At 52.4% G+C, this 14,689-nt stretch overlaps 1 protein-coding gene across 2 annotated transcripts in view; it reads right to left on the minus strand.

Annotated features, from left to right (window-relative positions):
* SLIT3 (slit homolog 3 (Drosophila)) overlaps positions 1-14,689 on the minus strand; it is a 593,250-nt gene that overhangs the window by 67,089 nt on the left and 511,472 nt on the right. For both annotated transcript variants that reach the window (XM_012649737.1, XM_012649736.1), the window contains exons 15-20: positions 14,121-14,271; positions 12,791-12,865; positions 6,254-6,397; positions 5,367-5,510; positions 2,723-2,886; positions 1,520-1,652 (exon numbers count right to left, since the gene is read on the minus strand). In XM_012649737.1, the coding sequence (XP_012505191.1) occupies positions 1,520-1,652; positions 2,723-2,886; positions 5,367-5,510; positions 6,254-6,397; positions 12,791-12,865; positions 14,121-14,271 (811 nt within the window). The remainder of the gene's footprint in view (positions 1-1,519; positions 1,653-2,722; positions 2,887-5,366; positions 5,511-6,253; positions 6,398-12,790; positions 12,866-14,120; positions 14,272-14,689) is intronic.

Here is a 14,689-nt window from a genome sequence, read left to right on the forward strand (position 1 = left end):
TGTGAAAGGAAGAGTCAACCGATGTGCCAAACGTCACTGTGTCTTATTTTAAGAAACTGCCACAGTCACCCAAACCTTTGCCAACCACCACCCTGCTCAGTCATCAGCCAGCAATGCTGAGGCAAGAACCTCCACCAGCAAAAAATATTACAACTCGACAAAGGTTCAGATGCTCATTAATGTTTTTTTTAGCAATAAAGTACTTTTAAATTAAAATATGTACATTGTTTTTTGGGACATAATGCTATCGCACACTTAATAGACGACGGTACAGTGTAAACGTACCTCTAGGTGCACTGGGAAACCAAAAGATTTGTGTGATTCTCTTTATTATCATATTTGCTTTGTGGTGGTCTGGACCTGAGCTCACAACACCTGCAAGGGACGCCTGTAGGTGCTAAGCTGGCCCAGAGGGTGTGCCTGGGTCTGGGAGAGTCAAAGTGCAAGCAGGAGGCACGTGTGGGTGGGGGTGGTGTGTGCGTGTGCACTTGGGCTCTGCCTGCGCCCAATGCAGGGCCTTTGCTTGTGCGGCGACTTCCATCTGGAGCACTCCTCCCTCCCTTCTAATTATCAATATCTGTTCCCCGGGCTTCAGATGGCAGCTCCAGTGCCATTTCCCCAGGGAAGCTTTCTCTGAGCTTCATGTCTAAGTCAAACCTCGCACTTTAGGATGTCCTAGCAACCTTGCACCTTTTTTTCGTAGCACTTTTCACAGTTGTCACCTCGCATGTGCATCTGAGATGACTGAGCACGTGTCTGCCTTCCCCAGTAAACTGTGAGCCTCGTGCGTGTAGGGAACACACTGGTGTTGCTCACGATTGTCTCTCTAATGTTGGAGAGTGTGACCCACGAGGCGCCTAGTCAGCCTATGCTGCGTGAATGAATGAAGGAAGGAAGGAAGGAATGAAGCTCGCACTGGTTTGTGTTGGTTGTGCGAGCGTGTGGTGCTCTTCTGGCCCCATCTGCCCTGCTCCTGGTACATTCCAGAGAGGCCCACTGACTACGGGACTGTGCCTTGTCTATCTGTTTGAGCTTTCTAGGGGACAGAAATAAGGGTTTCTCCACAATATTAAGAGCCCTTCAGGAAGAGACCAGCACCTTTTTCATGTAACTGGGAGCTGCCAGTGCAGGAATAAGATCTGAGGACTCAGTGTCAGGAGCTCGGGCTGTGGAATAAGATCCTGTTCTAGAAATGCGCGGGACTCAGAACTAAGACCTTATCTGTGAAATGGGACCACATGCTCGCTAGGGCTGTTTTAAGGTGGAAGGGGATCATGTTCCTCCTAAAAGTGCTGTGTGAGCCACGGTGCCCACGGGATGTGCTTTCACAATTACCCCGCACTCTTGCTGGATCTGACCAAGCGGCTGCCATCTTGGTGAAGGCCCTGCTGCCGTCTTGCTAGGATCCATGCACATGGGGTATCCCCAGGGCAGTCTTGCTTGAGATGCTGGGAGGGAAGTGCGGAGGCTGCTGGTGGTGGTGAGACTACAGGGTGCTCGGAGGGGCTGGGGTACTCACAGCTCGGTCACATCCTTGGGCATGCCTTTGGGGAGGGCGCGGAGCCCCTTGTTGCTGCATCGCACCACCGTGTCCACGCAGGTGCACTGGTCGGGGCAGCGCGGGCTCAGCTGGCAGCTGCTCTCATCGTTACCTGTGGAGAACCGCAGAGAGGGTGAGCGTGGTGGGAGGTAAACAAACCCCACCAGGTGGAATAGGTGGGCATGCTCTCCCTGCCCCCACCTTGGGCCAGAGCCAGGAATAAGGTATCTGCTGGTCTCATCGGTGGTTGGAGGGGGAGGGTACATGTCTGGGGCTGCTGCCTGCCTTCTACCACATTTGACAGAAGGTGAAGACTGTCATGGAGGCTAACCAAGACTTGATTCAGCAGGATAATACACAGGAAAGAGATCACTGTTAACTGGAGCAGGAATAAGCCAAACTGACTGAAGGCGTGGTCAGGAGTGAGAGCAGAGCCCTGTCTTTCCCTCCTCTCTCTCCTCTCCTGCTCCCCTCCCACCACGACACAGTCTCTCTGGGGTGGCGAGTGTGTCCCCAGTCTCCATTATGTCCTATTCTCAGTTAATCTGCAAACCAGATTAACTGGTTATCCCTCGATAACCCAAAGTTGATCAAGTTAAGAACTGTGCTGGCTTGAATTTATGCAAATAAATATGCCCTCTGGGATCCTGAGACCGAAAGCCTGAGATACCTGTTAGCCAGAGATAGGACTTTTTGGAGTATGTTTCTCATGAGCCCATACTCTAAGCCTCATCATGATGCAGACAGGAAGGCTGAGGCCAGGGCTCCCACGTACAGTTGTATAGGTTGTGCACTGTACAAGGTTGCCATATCATCTAAGGGGCACCATTTTCATTGTGGACATATTTGGTACAACAGTGTTCTCACGGATGGCAGTGTCTTGTTTTAATCAGCAAGTGTCTTGTCTTAATGAAATTAATACATTATGACAGATTTCTGACTGAGGTACGTAAAATGACTTCAGAAAGGAGCACCTTTTTAAAATTTGCGTGAAGGAGTCATGTGGGCTAGCATCAGATTTGCAGAGCCCTTCAGAGCGCCGGCTGTATGCCCAAAGCAGCGTGGAACCAGATCTTAGAGTCCTGACCTGCAGCCACCAACTGCACCTTTCCTCTCCTGTCTCTTCTTTGCCCTCCCAGGGACCATCGCCACCCCCGCCTCCCGAACCCTGGGCCTTCTCACCGTCACAGGTGAAGTCCTGGATGGCCACATCTTGGATGGGGATCTCCTTAAGGAAAAACGGCTTCTGGCACCTAGGGTTCCCACTGACGACCCGCCTCTTCCTCAGCCACCTGCCGAGCCAGGCCAGGTGGCAGTTGCAGTTGAAGGGGTTGGACAGGAGGTTTCTGGAAGGAGAGAAGGGCCTCTCTGAGTGGCTGGCCTCTACCCTTCTACTGCGGGAGGTGGTTCCAGAGCTCCACTGCCGCCGATGGACGTGGCCGTGGCCTCTCGCCATGCCCTTCTTTGGTCACTGAGCTCCAGTGGTGTGAACTGCCTTCAGTTCCTTCGCAGAGGTTTTCCCTGAGAGCCTTCACACTGGCTGTTCTTCCTGCAGGGAATGCGTCTCTGTATATCGGCCTGGCTGGCTCCTCCTCGTTCTTTAGTGACCCCCCATCAAAGAGGCCTTCCCCGAGTCCCCATCCCATCTTCTCCCTCATGCTCCTTCATTTCCTCCCCAGCACCTAGCAGAGTGCGTCGTGATTTGTTTCTGCGTGTGTTTAATGTCTGCCTTGCAGCTTGGACGCCGAGTTCCACGGGGGTGGAGCCCAGGTGTGATCGTCTCGGCATAGCCAGAAACCGGCGTCACGTTGTCACGGACACTCGGTGCGTATCTGTGGAATGCGACGACTGGGCTGATGGAGGGGTGAGGGGATGAGAGCAGCTCCCACCTCCTGCCTGTTTACTACAGGCCTGGGACCACGCTAAGCACTTTATAAATCCATTAACTCACACGTTCTTGTCACAACCACCCTGTGAAGGAGGTAGCAGTATCCTCGTTCCACGAACAGGAGAGCAGAGCTTAGGGAGGTTATTTAGGAGTGGCAGACAGCCCTTGAGTGGCTGCGGTGGGACACGACAATTGAGAGCTTGGGCGTCAGCTCTCCTGGGGTTTGAATCCGGGTTCTGACACTCGGCAGCTGGGTAAAGTTGGGCAACTTACTCCACGTGTCAGAGCCGGTTCCCTTAATGCTTCGTGACTCTGCCCCTCTGGGCGTCTCATATGTCTTCAGCTTCCCAGTGTGGAGGCACCGAGGAGGGCGGAAAGGAACCAACCCACTGGTGCTGGCTCCTAACCCGTCGTCCCTTCCTGCCGAAGTCACTCACGCATTCGATTCATTCATTTATTCAACAGTTACGTACTGGCCACCTCTCACACTCCCGGCACAGATCTAATCGTTGAGGGTACAGCAGTGAACAAAACAGCTGTATGGCCCTGTTTTTCTGGAACTTATCTGATGGGACGCAGACAAGATATGACTGATGATAAATAAGTAAACTATATAGTACACGAGAACACGGTCAGTGCTATGGAAAAATTAGGACAGGGCTAGAGAGGGTGGGGCGATGGTGGAGGGTGGAACAGGGTAAGGTGGGTGACACCTCAGCAGGGTGGAGGGGACGGAGGCCAGGACGAGGGCTGTGCTAGGGAGTGCAAAGTTCCAACGTGGGAGAGGCCGGGGGCACAGGAAGACAGTGAGGACGCCTGTGGAGCTGAGTGGAGGGAGGGGACGGGCAGGTCACGAGGGCCTTTGGGCCCTTCTTTGACTTTGGCTCTTATTCCAAGCACAGTGGGCACATGGCAGCATGACAGCAGGTAGCAACAGGGGACGCAGCAACAGCCTTTTCCTGCTATCTTCCGAAGGGTCACTGGGGAAGGGAAAAAATGGGACAATAAAGCCACAACCGAGGGTAACAGAGCCACACGGAGATACTTCGAGCAGCTGCAAAATTCGCATGTGTCGAGTACTTTCTACAGCTCAGGCCCTTGCTGTGTGCCTCACAAGTACTACCAGATTCGATCCTCATAGCAATCCCAGGAGGTAGATTACGCAGAAGGGGAACTGAAGTACAAAGAGATGAAGTAACTTTTCCAAGGTCACAGCTAACAAGAGGTACAGCAGGATTTGAACCTAGGAAATCTGGCTCTAAAGTTTTAACCATTACTCTACGCAGCCTCCCTTATCAATACAGTGAAGGACCTGGGCAGGAGCACTCACTTAGGTGCCCAGAGAGCTGGGTTCTAACTCTGATTCTGATACCCACTGGTGACATCTTTTTAAAGCCCCTGTGTGATTATATTACTGTTATTAAGACCATTATAAGACTATTAAGACGGAGATGGCCCACTGCAGTTCTGCGGCCTGCCCTGGCCTCCCCTCCAGCTTGTCTCACACCATGCACTCTCTCATATGTGGGCTCTGCTCAGTCCCACATATTTGCTCCGCTCCAACCAAACACAGGGCCTTTGCACATGCTCTTCCCCCTGAAGGAAATGTACTTCCCACCTTCTTCAACAAGCTAACTCCCACTTACCTTCTGGAATACAACTCCAGTGTTTTTCAACAAAGCCTATGTTGGGGTTTCAAATCACTGTGGACCTCCTGTCTGTGGTCATTCCCTAAGGTGTGAGCTCCAGGGAGGAGGGGACAGGTTTGTGTAGCCTCGGCACCTAGATGGTGCCTGGCACATACAGGGAGCCCAACAAATTCTTGTCTAGTAAACGGACAGACAGATGACCTTGACCAAAGACAGCAGGGAGCTGGAAGGGGAGAGGTCTGCAGGAGGGGACCCCAGAGTGAGTGGGCAGTGGGCTGGGAGAACTTACATGGTGGACAGGGACACAAGCGTGGTAAAGGCTCCAGGGGTGATGGTGGTGATCCGATTGTCATAGAGGGAGAGCAGCCTCACTGCACTCAGGCCGGCAAAGGTGTCGTTGCTCACACAGCTGATCAAGTTACTCCTCAGCATCCTACAGGGAGGGGTGACGAGGGGCACAGGCGTTACCCTTTCCTCCCCCAAACTGCAGTGATGTGTGTGTGTAGGTGGGACGCATTTGCCAACCCCAACCCCAGGCTGGCCGTGCCGCTCAGCTGCGTCCTGTGACAGCAGGGCCTGGATCCCCATTGAAGCTGCATGTAACTGTGTGTACATTCTTGCTTATGCATGCTTTATTTATCTGAAGCATGTGTCATGTACATATATGTGCATATTTATTGCGTGGTTGTTAGTATGTGCATGTATATTTCTGGGAGGAGAAGGGAGAATCAAGAAGTGTTCATGGACATCAGCTTGTGTGTATGCGTGTGTGCTTGTATGTCTATGCTTGTTTGTACACGTGTTTATATGCACGCTGTATGTGTCATTTTTAGAATCGTGTCTATGTCTGTGTTTGTGGGTAAATGTCACTGTGTGCCTCCTCCAGCATGTTTCTGTCATGAATCTGTACACATCATGTATGATAATGTCAATATAACGCACACACATACATGAGAGTGAGTGACTGAGTGGGGGGTGTGTGTGTTGGGGCGCTCAGCATGCTAAGTTCTATCCCTTCTGGAGCTGGGCGACGTCTGGTGACTCTGGCTCCAGGAAGAAAGGGATTCACCAGGCCGAGACAGAGCCCGGGTCCCACCAGCCTTCACAGTCCATCTCTAATTCCCTGCCCTCCCACCTCCCTCTGGGCCTCGGGCCGGGCCCCGCCCGGGTGCTCACAGGGTTTTGAGGCCGCTGAGGCCACGGAACATGCGCCCGTGCACGGTCTCCAGCTGGTTCCCTGTCAGCATCAGCTCCTGCACGCTGGCCGCTCCGTCGAAGGTGCCCTCTCGCACTTCCTTGATCTTGTTGTTACTCAGGTTTCTAGAAGGAAGGGGCAGAATGGGGGAGAATCAAGGGGAGCAGAGCGGCAGGGTGCAGAGAGGGATGGGTTGTGGGGGAAGCTCGGTCTCCGGCGCCGGGACATTTGGTCTTCATCTGTGCCCCGGGCGGGGGGACTCCAAGCCCCACACAGCGGGGGCTGCCTTTGTGAAACTGACCGCATGGTCAATGGGCGAATGGATAAAGAAAACATGGTGCACACACACAATGGAACACTACTCAGCTGTAAAAAAGGATGAAATCCTGTCACTTGCAGCAACATGGATGGAACTGGAGGTTATTATATTAAGTGAAATAAGCCGGGCACAGAAAGACAAATGTCACATGTCCCACTCACATATGGGAGCGAAAAAGGTGGATCTCATGGGGGTAGAGAATAGAAGGACAGTTAACAGAGGCCGGGAAGGGTGAGCGGGTGGGGGATGAAGAGAGGTTGGTTAATGGGTGCGAAAATGCCATTAGATAGAAGGAATAAGGTCTAGTGTTCCGTAGCACAGTAGCGTGACTACAGTTAACAACGATACCGTATATTTCAAAACAGCTAGACTTGAAATGTTCCCAATACAAGGAAATACTAAATGCTCGCACTGATGGACATCATCAATACTGATTGATCATTATACATTGTACGCAGGTATCAAAATATCACGTGCACCCCGTAAATACGGACCATTATTATGTATCAATAGAAAAGAAACAGACTTGTGTGGGATTTGAAGTTTTTTTCTGTGTAATCATCTTTTCAACGCCCTGGGGGACTGGTAGATTTAAAATAGTGATTCTCAAATTTACTTTTTCTCTTTAATAGATATTCTCACTGAGCAGTGATTCTCAAGAGGAAAGCAGGAGAAAAATATAAAGTGTGCTTCCCCCTCCTTGGGAGCAGGGCATCTGTGGAACTTCTAGCTCTCTGACTACTTGAGAATCTCTGATATAAATAAATGGACACGTTCTAGTTACTATTTGCTGAATACTGACTATGACTAGGTACCATGTGAGGATGTGACCAACGCAATCACATTAAACCCTCGAAACAATGCCCATCAGACAGATGTTATTACAGCCCCATTTTATGGATGAGAGGACTCAGGTTCAGAGAGATTAAGTAACTTGCCCATAGCCCACAGCTGAGAAAACTGGGATTTTAAGCCAGGTTTTCTGGCACATAAAACGTGCCCCAGTGAACAACATCTTTCATAAGTGAATATTCCTTTGGTGATGTGGATACTCCCTCCCTTGTATCACCGCTCTGCAGAATTCAAGAGTTGGGGTGCTGTATTTCCTTCTCATGAGCTCGGTGCTATCAAGCCCTCAGCACTGCGCTTTCCGATTCTGCCCGAGCTTGGCGAGCAGGCCCTCCCCTCTGGCGGCCAACGCCGACACCACGCCACAGGCCTCACGAGACCGAGAGACCCGAATAGCAGGCAGATCCCGGGAGCCATTAGCACAGCGAGTCCCCAGTTCCCTCTGGTGGGTGAGGGCAGGGGCTCCCATGGACCACCCAAATGTCCAGGCCTGGAAGACCCCCCTTCGCCGGGTGGGTGAACCGAAGGTGACGGTGTTTACACAAGCTGAGGAAGAATCCGGCCTCGTGAGCCAGCAGCCTGATCGGGGAAACTGCATCGGTGGAGGCGGAGCCTGAGCACACGCAGGCGTTAGAATGCGCAGGCGCACAGAGAAGGAGCACGTGCTCCATTCGCTGTGTGTGGGGGGTTACTGAGGCCTGGGAGGGGGAGGGCCCCGTCTGGGACCATACCACGTCCCTAATATGAGCTCTGTCTGGGCTGACCTATACCAACCCCCGGGAGTGAAGCCTCCCTGGGGACTGACTTGGAGCAAGTGACAGAACGGGGGCACTCGCTCAATGCAGGCCGCCTCCCTCTTCCCAAAGAGGCACCGAGCCCCAAGGGGCGGCAGTGCCCGCGCTCGTGGGCAGGTGTGGAGGAGACAGTCGGTGCCTCGGTTCTGTGTCTCGCACCACCTGCCCCCTTTCTGCCCATCGTCCGGCCTATTCTCTCTCCTTCCCGTCCTGCCAAGAAAACGGGAGCAAACGCTCCCCCGAATCCCTCTCCTGAGGTCTGGGGAGTCAGGAGACTCCTGAACTGGACTTCCATTCCTGCTCTCCTTAAACGCAGCCAGTTTCCTTACAAATCCGGGCAGCCTGGTCTGGGATAACCCAGGAATGACGGGAACGCACTAGGGAGATTGCAAATTATCCCCAAATTAGACATGGGAAAGAGATAAAGACTCTCCCAGTAGCTATAACTCACCCAAGTGCCGGAGGAGCAGGATTCTGCTCCCGAGAGTTGGGCTTCTTGGGGGATTCAAGTACAAGGGACGCGCAATGAAGATGAGTTAGAGCAGCTATGAAGTGGGAGGGTTCCCATTTCCTGACATCTGTTTCTTTAAATGAGCAAAATTAACATCACATTACTGTACGGGTTATGCATTGGATTTCCTCAGGCTGGGAGAATGGAAAACAGAAGGAGAGTAAAAAGGCGGGGATAGAATTTTCTAGAAGAGCCGGCTGCTGTTCTCTCTCCATCCATCAGGGCGCTGGCTGGAGGACAGGGAGGCAGCTGGGGCAAGCACTCCAGAAGTGAAATGAGCACACAGAGGTGGGGTAAGAGCTCCATTCACTCTCAGGGAAGTATCTTCCTTATGATGTCCCAGATCCCGGGAAACCCCAAAAGGAGAAGAGCCACCCAGAGGGCCTCTCTCCATCTCTGTCTCTGCAGACCTGCCTGAAGGAAAACTGCACCCTCACAGCCTTGACTCTGATGAGGAGGGGGTAGTCTTACAGCTAAGAGGACCAGCTTCAGAAACTCCCATCCCAGGCCCAGGGTCGGTGCAGAGGGGTCTCAGCTCCCTGCCTCTGCAAGTGGCCAGGCGCACCTTACAGAGCCCGCTCTCACTCTTCCCCAGAAAGGCCGAGGCTCTGCAGGCTGGGGATTCATCTGGCTACTTTTGGAACGCCTGAGGTCCACAAACCAAGCCTCGGCCTCTCCCAGGTCCATGGCTCTCCAGGGTTATAGGACAGCCCAATAACCCTGGCAACAGGGAAGAGCCCAGTCCCAGATGGAAATGCAGTGGGGAGAGAGCTATGTGGATCATTCTGGAAATGGGGGCCACTGGGTCATGACTGGGCACATGCTCTGGCTCATTGTCAGGATGGGGAGATCCTGTCCACCCTCTCAGGGACCTCTCCCTCCTTCTCGTGGAAATTCTGTTTCAAGCTGGGGTTGCAAGCTCAGGTGACCACAGGAAAGTGACTTAGCGGTGACCAGAAGCAGGCCGAGTGGGGACCAAGGTGACCAGCAAACACATGTCCCATCCAGGGGGGCAGCTTCTCCCCAGCTTAACTCCACTGGAGCCATTTGGATATGTGGGAGCAGCTCTGCCAGTCATTCGATGCTCCAAAATATGCCAGAAATCTGGATTTCTTTTCTGTTGTGTGTGAAAACTCTTAATTTTTCAAAGTGGGCAACTGATTATTATTAAAAACACCATTTTTATTAAGGGCACCATTATTATTAAACCACTACCAATAAATCCAACTGTGTGCACCTGATTTTGGTCAGAGGCCTACCAGTGTTCAGCCTCTGGCTGAGAGTCTTCCTTAGCATAAGATCCCACCTGGAAGCTCACCTGAGAGGTTGTACAGGTGTTGTGAATGTGACATCATTGAAACGCTGCATTGCGTTGCTGTGGCGCTAATAACCCTTTGCAATAACCCAGTGCATGCTTTAGTGTGCAACCCTTAGCTCGAGTGACACTCATAGAAGTCCCAAGAAGGAGAGGCGTAATTAGCTTCATTACTTAGTTCCACAGGTAAGGGCACAGAGGTTCGGAAAGGCAGAGCAGAGTCTAACCACCTGGCTCTGCTCATGCTCCCTTGCCCAGGAGCCCAGTAAGGGCAGATTCAAGACCAGGTAACTCTAGGGCCCCAGCCCCACAGTCCTTGAAGAGGCTTGGCAGGCCCAGGCCTGGGCGCTGTTGGTTTTAATAACCACTCTGCTGGGCAGAGATCCAGACTGACCCACCACCGCCATGGAGGTGCAGGGGTGGTGACGGGTCCCGGTGCACAAGGGACCATCTTTACTTGACAAAAAGAGTTGCTATCCAGTTATCTTAAATCAGTGGTTGCAGCCGGTGGCCTTGAGGCCTGGATTTCCCCATCGGGTCATGTGGTAGGCTGGCTAGTGCTATATGTATGGATTTATGCACACACACACACACACGCACCGTGCACACTCAGGGGGCGTGTGCATCCGTCCGCCAGCTAACCTGCTCTGTCACCCTCCTGGCTGTGCCACTTGACTTTTGACAAGTGACTGTCCGTGTCTGAGCTTCCTCATTTGTAAAATAAAGTAGTCTCAGAGCTTTTTGGTTGTCCCTGGCGAGGGCTAAATGGACGAGCGTCGGCGCTGTCTGGCACAGAGTGTTCAGCCCGCGTTAGCCGCTACCCTTTATTGTTATTTGTGTGGCTTTGCACCTAGCTGCTTCCCACATTGAGCTACCCCTGGCTCCTGAAAGGGTCTGCGTGTGCAACCCTGTTTGCAATATATAAACTGCCACTTGGGGGCACTCAACCCGGGGGCCCTCTCCTGTCTTCCTGTACCCTCTCTGCCCAGTACCACGCCCAGACCACACGCCACGCCTTTTTTTTTTTTTTTTTTTTTGTGCAGCTACAGCTATAGGTTCTGGAGAGGCCAGGTCTTTCGTCTCTATTTGCTCACACTTACTTCTGATCCTCATCATGACTCACAAGGAAGATGGATTTATTTCTGCCACGTAAGTGATGAAACTGAGGCTCAGAAAGGCTAAGGACAGTCCTAGGGTTACACAGCTGGGAGGGATAAAGCTGAACTCAGAAGGAACGAGGCCTGTCTGCCCGTTTCCCCCACCTCTGGATTTCTGGCTGCTCTTAAGAAGTGGGAATATTTGGCAGCCGTGAGCTTTATTCCAACAAGACAAACATTGGGACGAGCCAAGTGACTTCTGCCCCTTTTGATGAGCTCTGGGCCCACATTTTGCCACAGTTCCCATTACTCCCTTTTGTGGCTTGGTTGCTGAGGCTGGGAGTTGCTTGCAACTTATCTTGTGTTTGTGCTACTGCTTTCCTGGGTGTACAGAAATAGTTCACTATACATGTCCCTATCAAAACTGGGAAGATGAAAGATAGACCTGAGGTGCTTGAGTTTCACTTAAAATGAGAGAGTTCCTATTTCGTTGTGGAAGCAAAGACGGCCCGATCCTGTTTACTAGGCAAACATGCACTCAGCCAGCTCGGCCCATCCCAACACCTGCCTCACATCCACAGGCATGTAAGTTTCTGTCCTGAGGTTAAAAACAAAATGTGCGTTTCTCTGGTTTGAATTAAAAAGGACAATCCCGGGAGGTGGTGCGAGGTGTTTGTGCTGGGTCCCTGAAGCTAGCAGGTGCAGGAGCTCAGCGACAGCTACGATCCCCACCAGGATCCATGCGCCCCTCTCCATGCTGTCCCCTTAGGGTGCTCCCCACCACTTCCAGCTACCCACGGCCACTGGGGCCATGGGCAAGGTAGTGGCTGCAAGCAGGGAGGAAGGGAGGAGGCCTGAGTAGCACCAGTGACATCCAGATGCTACACAGGGCCCAGGAGGTCTCTGTCCTCCTTGCCTGCAGGGGACCGATGGGTAGGAGTGGAAAGAACAAGAAGAAAGTAAGGAGGTACAGTTCATTCTCATTATTCTTGGTTATTGCTATCTCTGAGACTGCTGGGAACACTGAATTGGTGAACACCGAACCATTGCTCCTAGGGGCAATACAGGGTTAGGGTCCCACGAGCCTCTGGTCACGATATTTTCATCAACCCATCAATACATAACCTCGCTTTTTTTGTGTGTTTCTGATCAAACACACCTTATTTAATATATATTGCTGATACATTAACATTGAATTCACAGCAAACAGCACTGTAACTCCTACCTGAATGAAGCTCGTCTAATGCATATGCTTTATCCGTAAGGCAAAGGGCCTTCTTGTGTTTAGGCTCACTAGACAGAACTTCCACGCTGTGCTAGGGGCCATTTTAAACAGAGAAGTCACCAACAAAAAGCACAACCATGCAAAATAGACGGCACTAAATAAACCTTGAAAGGGACACTTGTTTACAGCATGGAGCTCAAACAAGAAGGCAGAGTATCGCCCTGTTCAACCTCGGCTGGGAACATGCGTGTAGGCACACGGCCTGCTTCCCAGCAGAGGCCATAGCAGGGCTCGGGCGGAGCATGAGGGGGGCTGGAGGCAGACGCCAGTGCCCTGGTTCCTGTAGTCTGGAACACACACCCCAGCCGGAGAGCAGAGGCTGCCGCCAAGTTGCTGCAGTGGACTTACATTTTCCGCAGGTTGGGCAACTTCTTGAAGATACCCGTGGCCTCTAGGACAGATATCTCGTTGTCGTTCAGTCGCCTGTGTAGGAAGCCAGACGATGAGGTCGGGGGTGAGCTGTGGACAAGCCTCCTCCTTAGCTGCCCTCTACTTGCCATACCCCATCCCCGCTCTGCCCCCAGCTTCTGCTGAGTTGCTGCCTGGACCTCACACCTGGCAAAGGTCCACATAACCACGCGACACCTCAGTGGCTGCCCCATCAGCACGACAGGGAGAGGAGGCATATGTGAATGGGGTGGAAAGAGAGAGAAAATCAGCCTCGTCCTCCTAGAGGAAGCCCCTTTGACTAGTGTGTAGTGGACTTTTTGAATACCCTGCATAGGCACGATTTTTCTTTTTTTTTTGCACCCACTCAATTATCATGGATCTGCCTTCATTTTGTGGGAGTACCAGTGGCAACTTAAAACCCCCAGGAAGGCTTCCCCAGGGTCTCCCAATACTCCAAGCCCCTCAGCTCCTTCTGACCACTTCTCTCTACCAGGGCCAGCTCAGGGACTGCACACTTGACACTCACGTGTGCTCAGGGCGAGCGGGAGGGCAGGGACAGCCATGCCTTGCTACGTCCTGTGGTGACTTGTGAGGTCAGAGAACAGTAGTGATAACGGGGAACACGACCGTTCATCCAGGGCTTACTCCGTGCCAGGGCTCATGATGAATTCTGTGCTTGCATTTTCTTTCTCAATCTTCCCAACCACCCTAGGACCTAGGCATTACCACCTCCATTGCACAGTTAGGAAACTGAGTCTTGGATCTGATAAAAAACTTGCCCAATGTCAGAAGGACTGGAGGAGACAGATGTCAGCCCACATGCTGTGCCTCACCCTTCGCTAGGCTATAACGCTTTAGCTCTTCCTTTTTTGGATAAACCAACATGTCCCTTTATTAGTACGGCTAATTGGAGGTTCAGATACATTGAACCATTCTAGTTGTTTTCTCTCTTTAGCACAATTGTTTATTTAGCATCCATCTTTCTGGCTATACTGTAAGCCCCATAAGGCCTGGCGGGGACTATCTGCTTTGCTTATTGTAGAAACTGGTGGGCCAGGCACGGTGGGTGTTCAGAAAGCACTGTAGCATGAATGAACGAACTGTCTGCCAGCAAGCTGTCCATGGGGATCCCTGGATGTCTGTCCTCAGACCAGTACATAGAAGACAGGAAATGCACAAGTGACAGAGCCAGGAGGGGGTCACCTCTAGGACACCCTGCCCGGGCTGGCTCAGGGTGACCAGGTATGTGTGGGGAGGAGTAGTGAGATCACACCGGGGCTGGACTTACAGGTCGGTGACGTATTCAGGGAGGTGGCTTGGGATGCGGGCCAGCTTCTGGTTGGAGCAGTCCACGATGGTGCCCTCGCAGCGGCACTTCTCGGGGCACACGAGGTCCATGAAGCACTCGCTGCTGAACCTGCTGCGGTAATCCTCGGAGCCTGGGCAGGGCCAAAGAGGGGGCGTCAGCATCACCCGAGTCCTGAACAGGGCTGGAGGTTTCGGGGGGTGCAGGTGGGGAGGCAAGAAGGGCTGGACAAGTTGGGCGCTGGGGGTGCTGGGGGGAGTCAAGTGACAGACACAGCATGGCCTTCACTGTTTGGCCACCTTGCTGGCGCTCTCCCTGTCCCCAGCCCGCTGCCTCCTATTGGGTCTTTGTCCCTCATCACTGTCTGTCCTCAGGGAAACCCAGCTGGAGATCTGTGGGCTCTCACACTTCTGTGGGTCACAAATCTTTTTGAGAAGCTGATGAAAGTAATGGATATTCTCCTTGGGGAAATGCTCCCAGGCACATGTGTACAGAATTCGGCCTACAATTTTACGACACCTATCATCCACGGGCGCTCTAAATGTTGATGA

This window comes from Propithecus coquereli, unplaced genomic scaffold (genome assembly GCF_000956105.1).
Source record: "Propithecus coquereli isolate 6110/MARCELLA unplaced genomic scaffold, Pcoq_1.0 Scaffold301, whole genome shotgun sequence".
Lineage (NCBI taxonomy): Eukaryota > Metazoa > Chordata > Mammalia > Primates > Indriidae > Propithecus > Propithecus coquereli.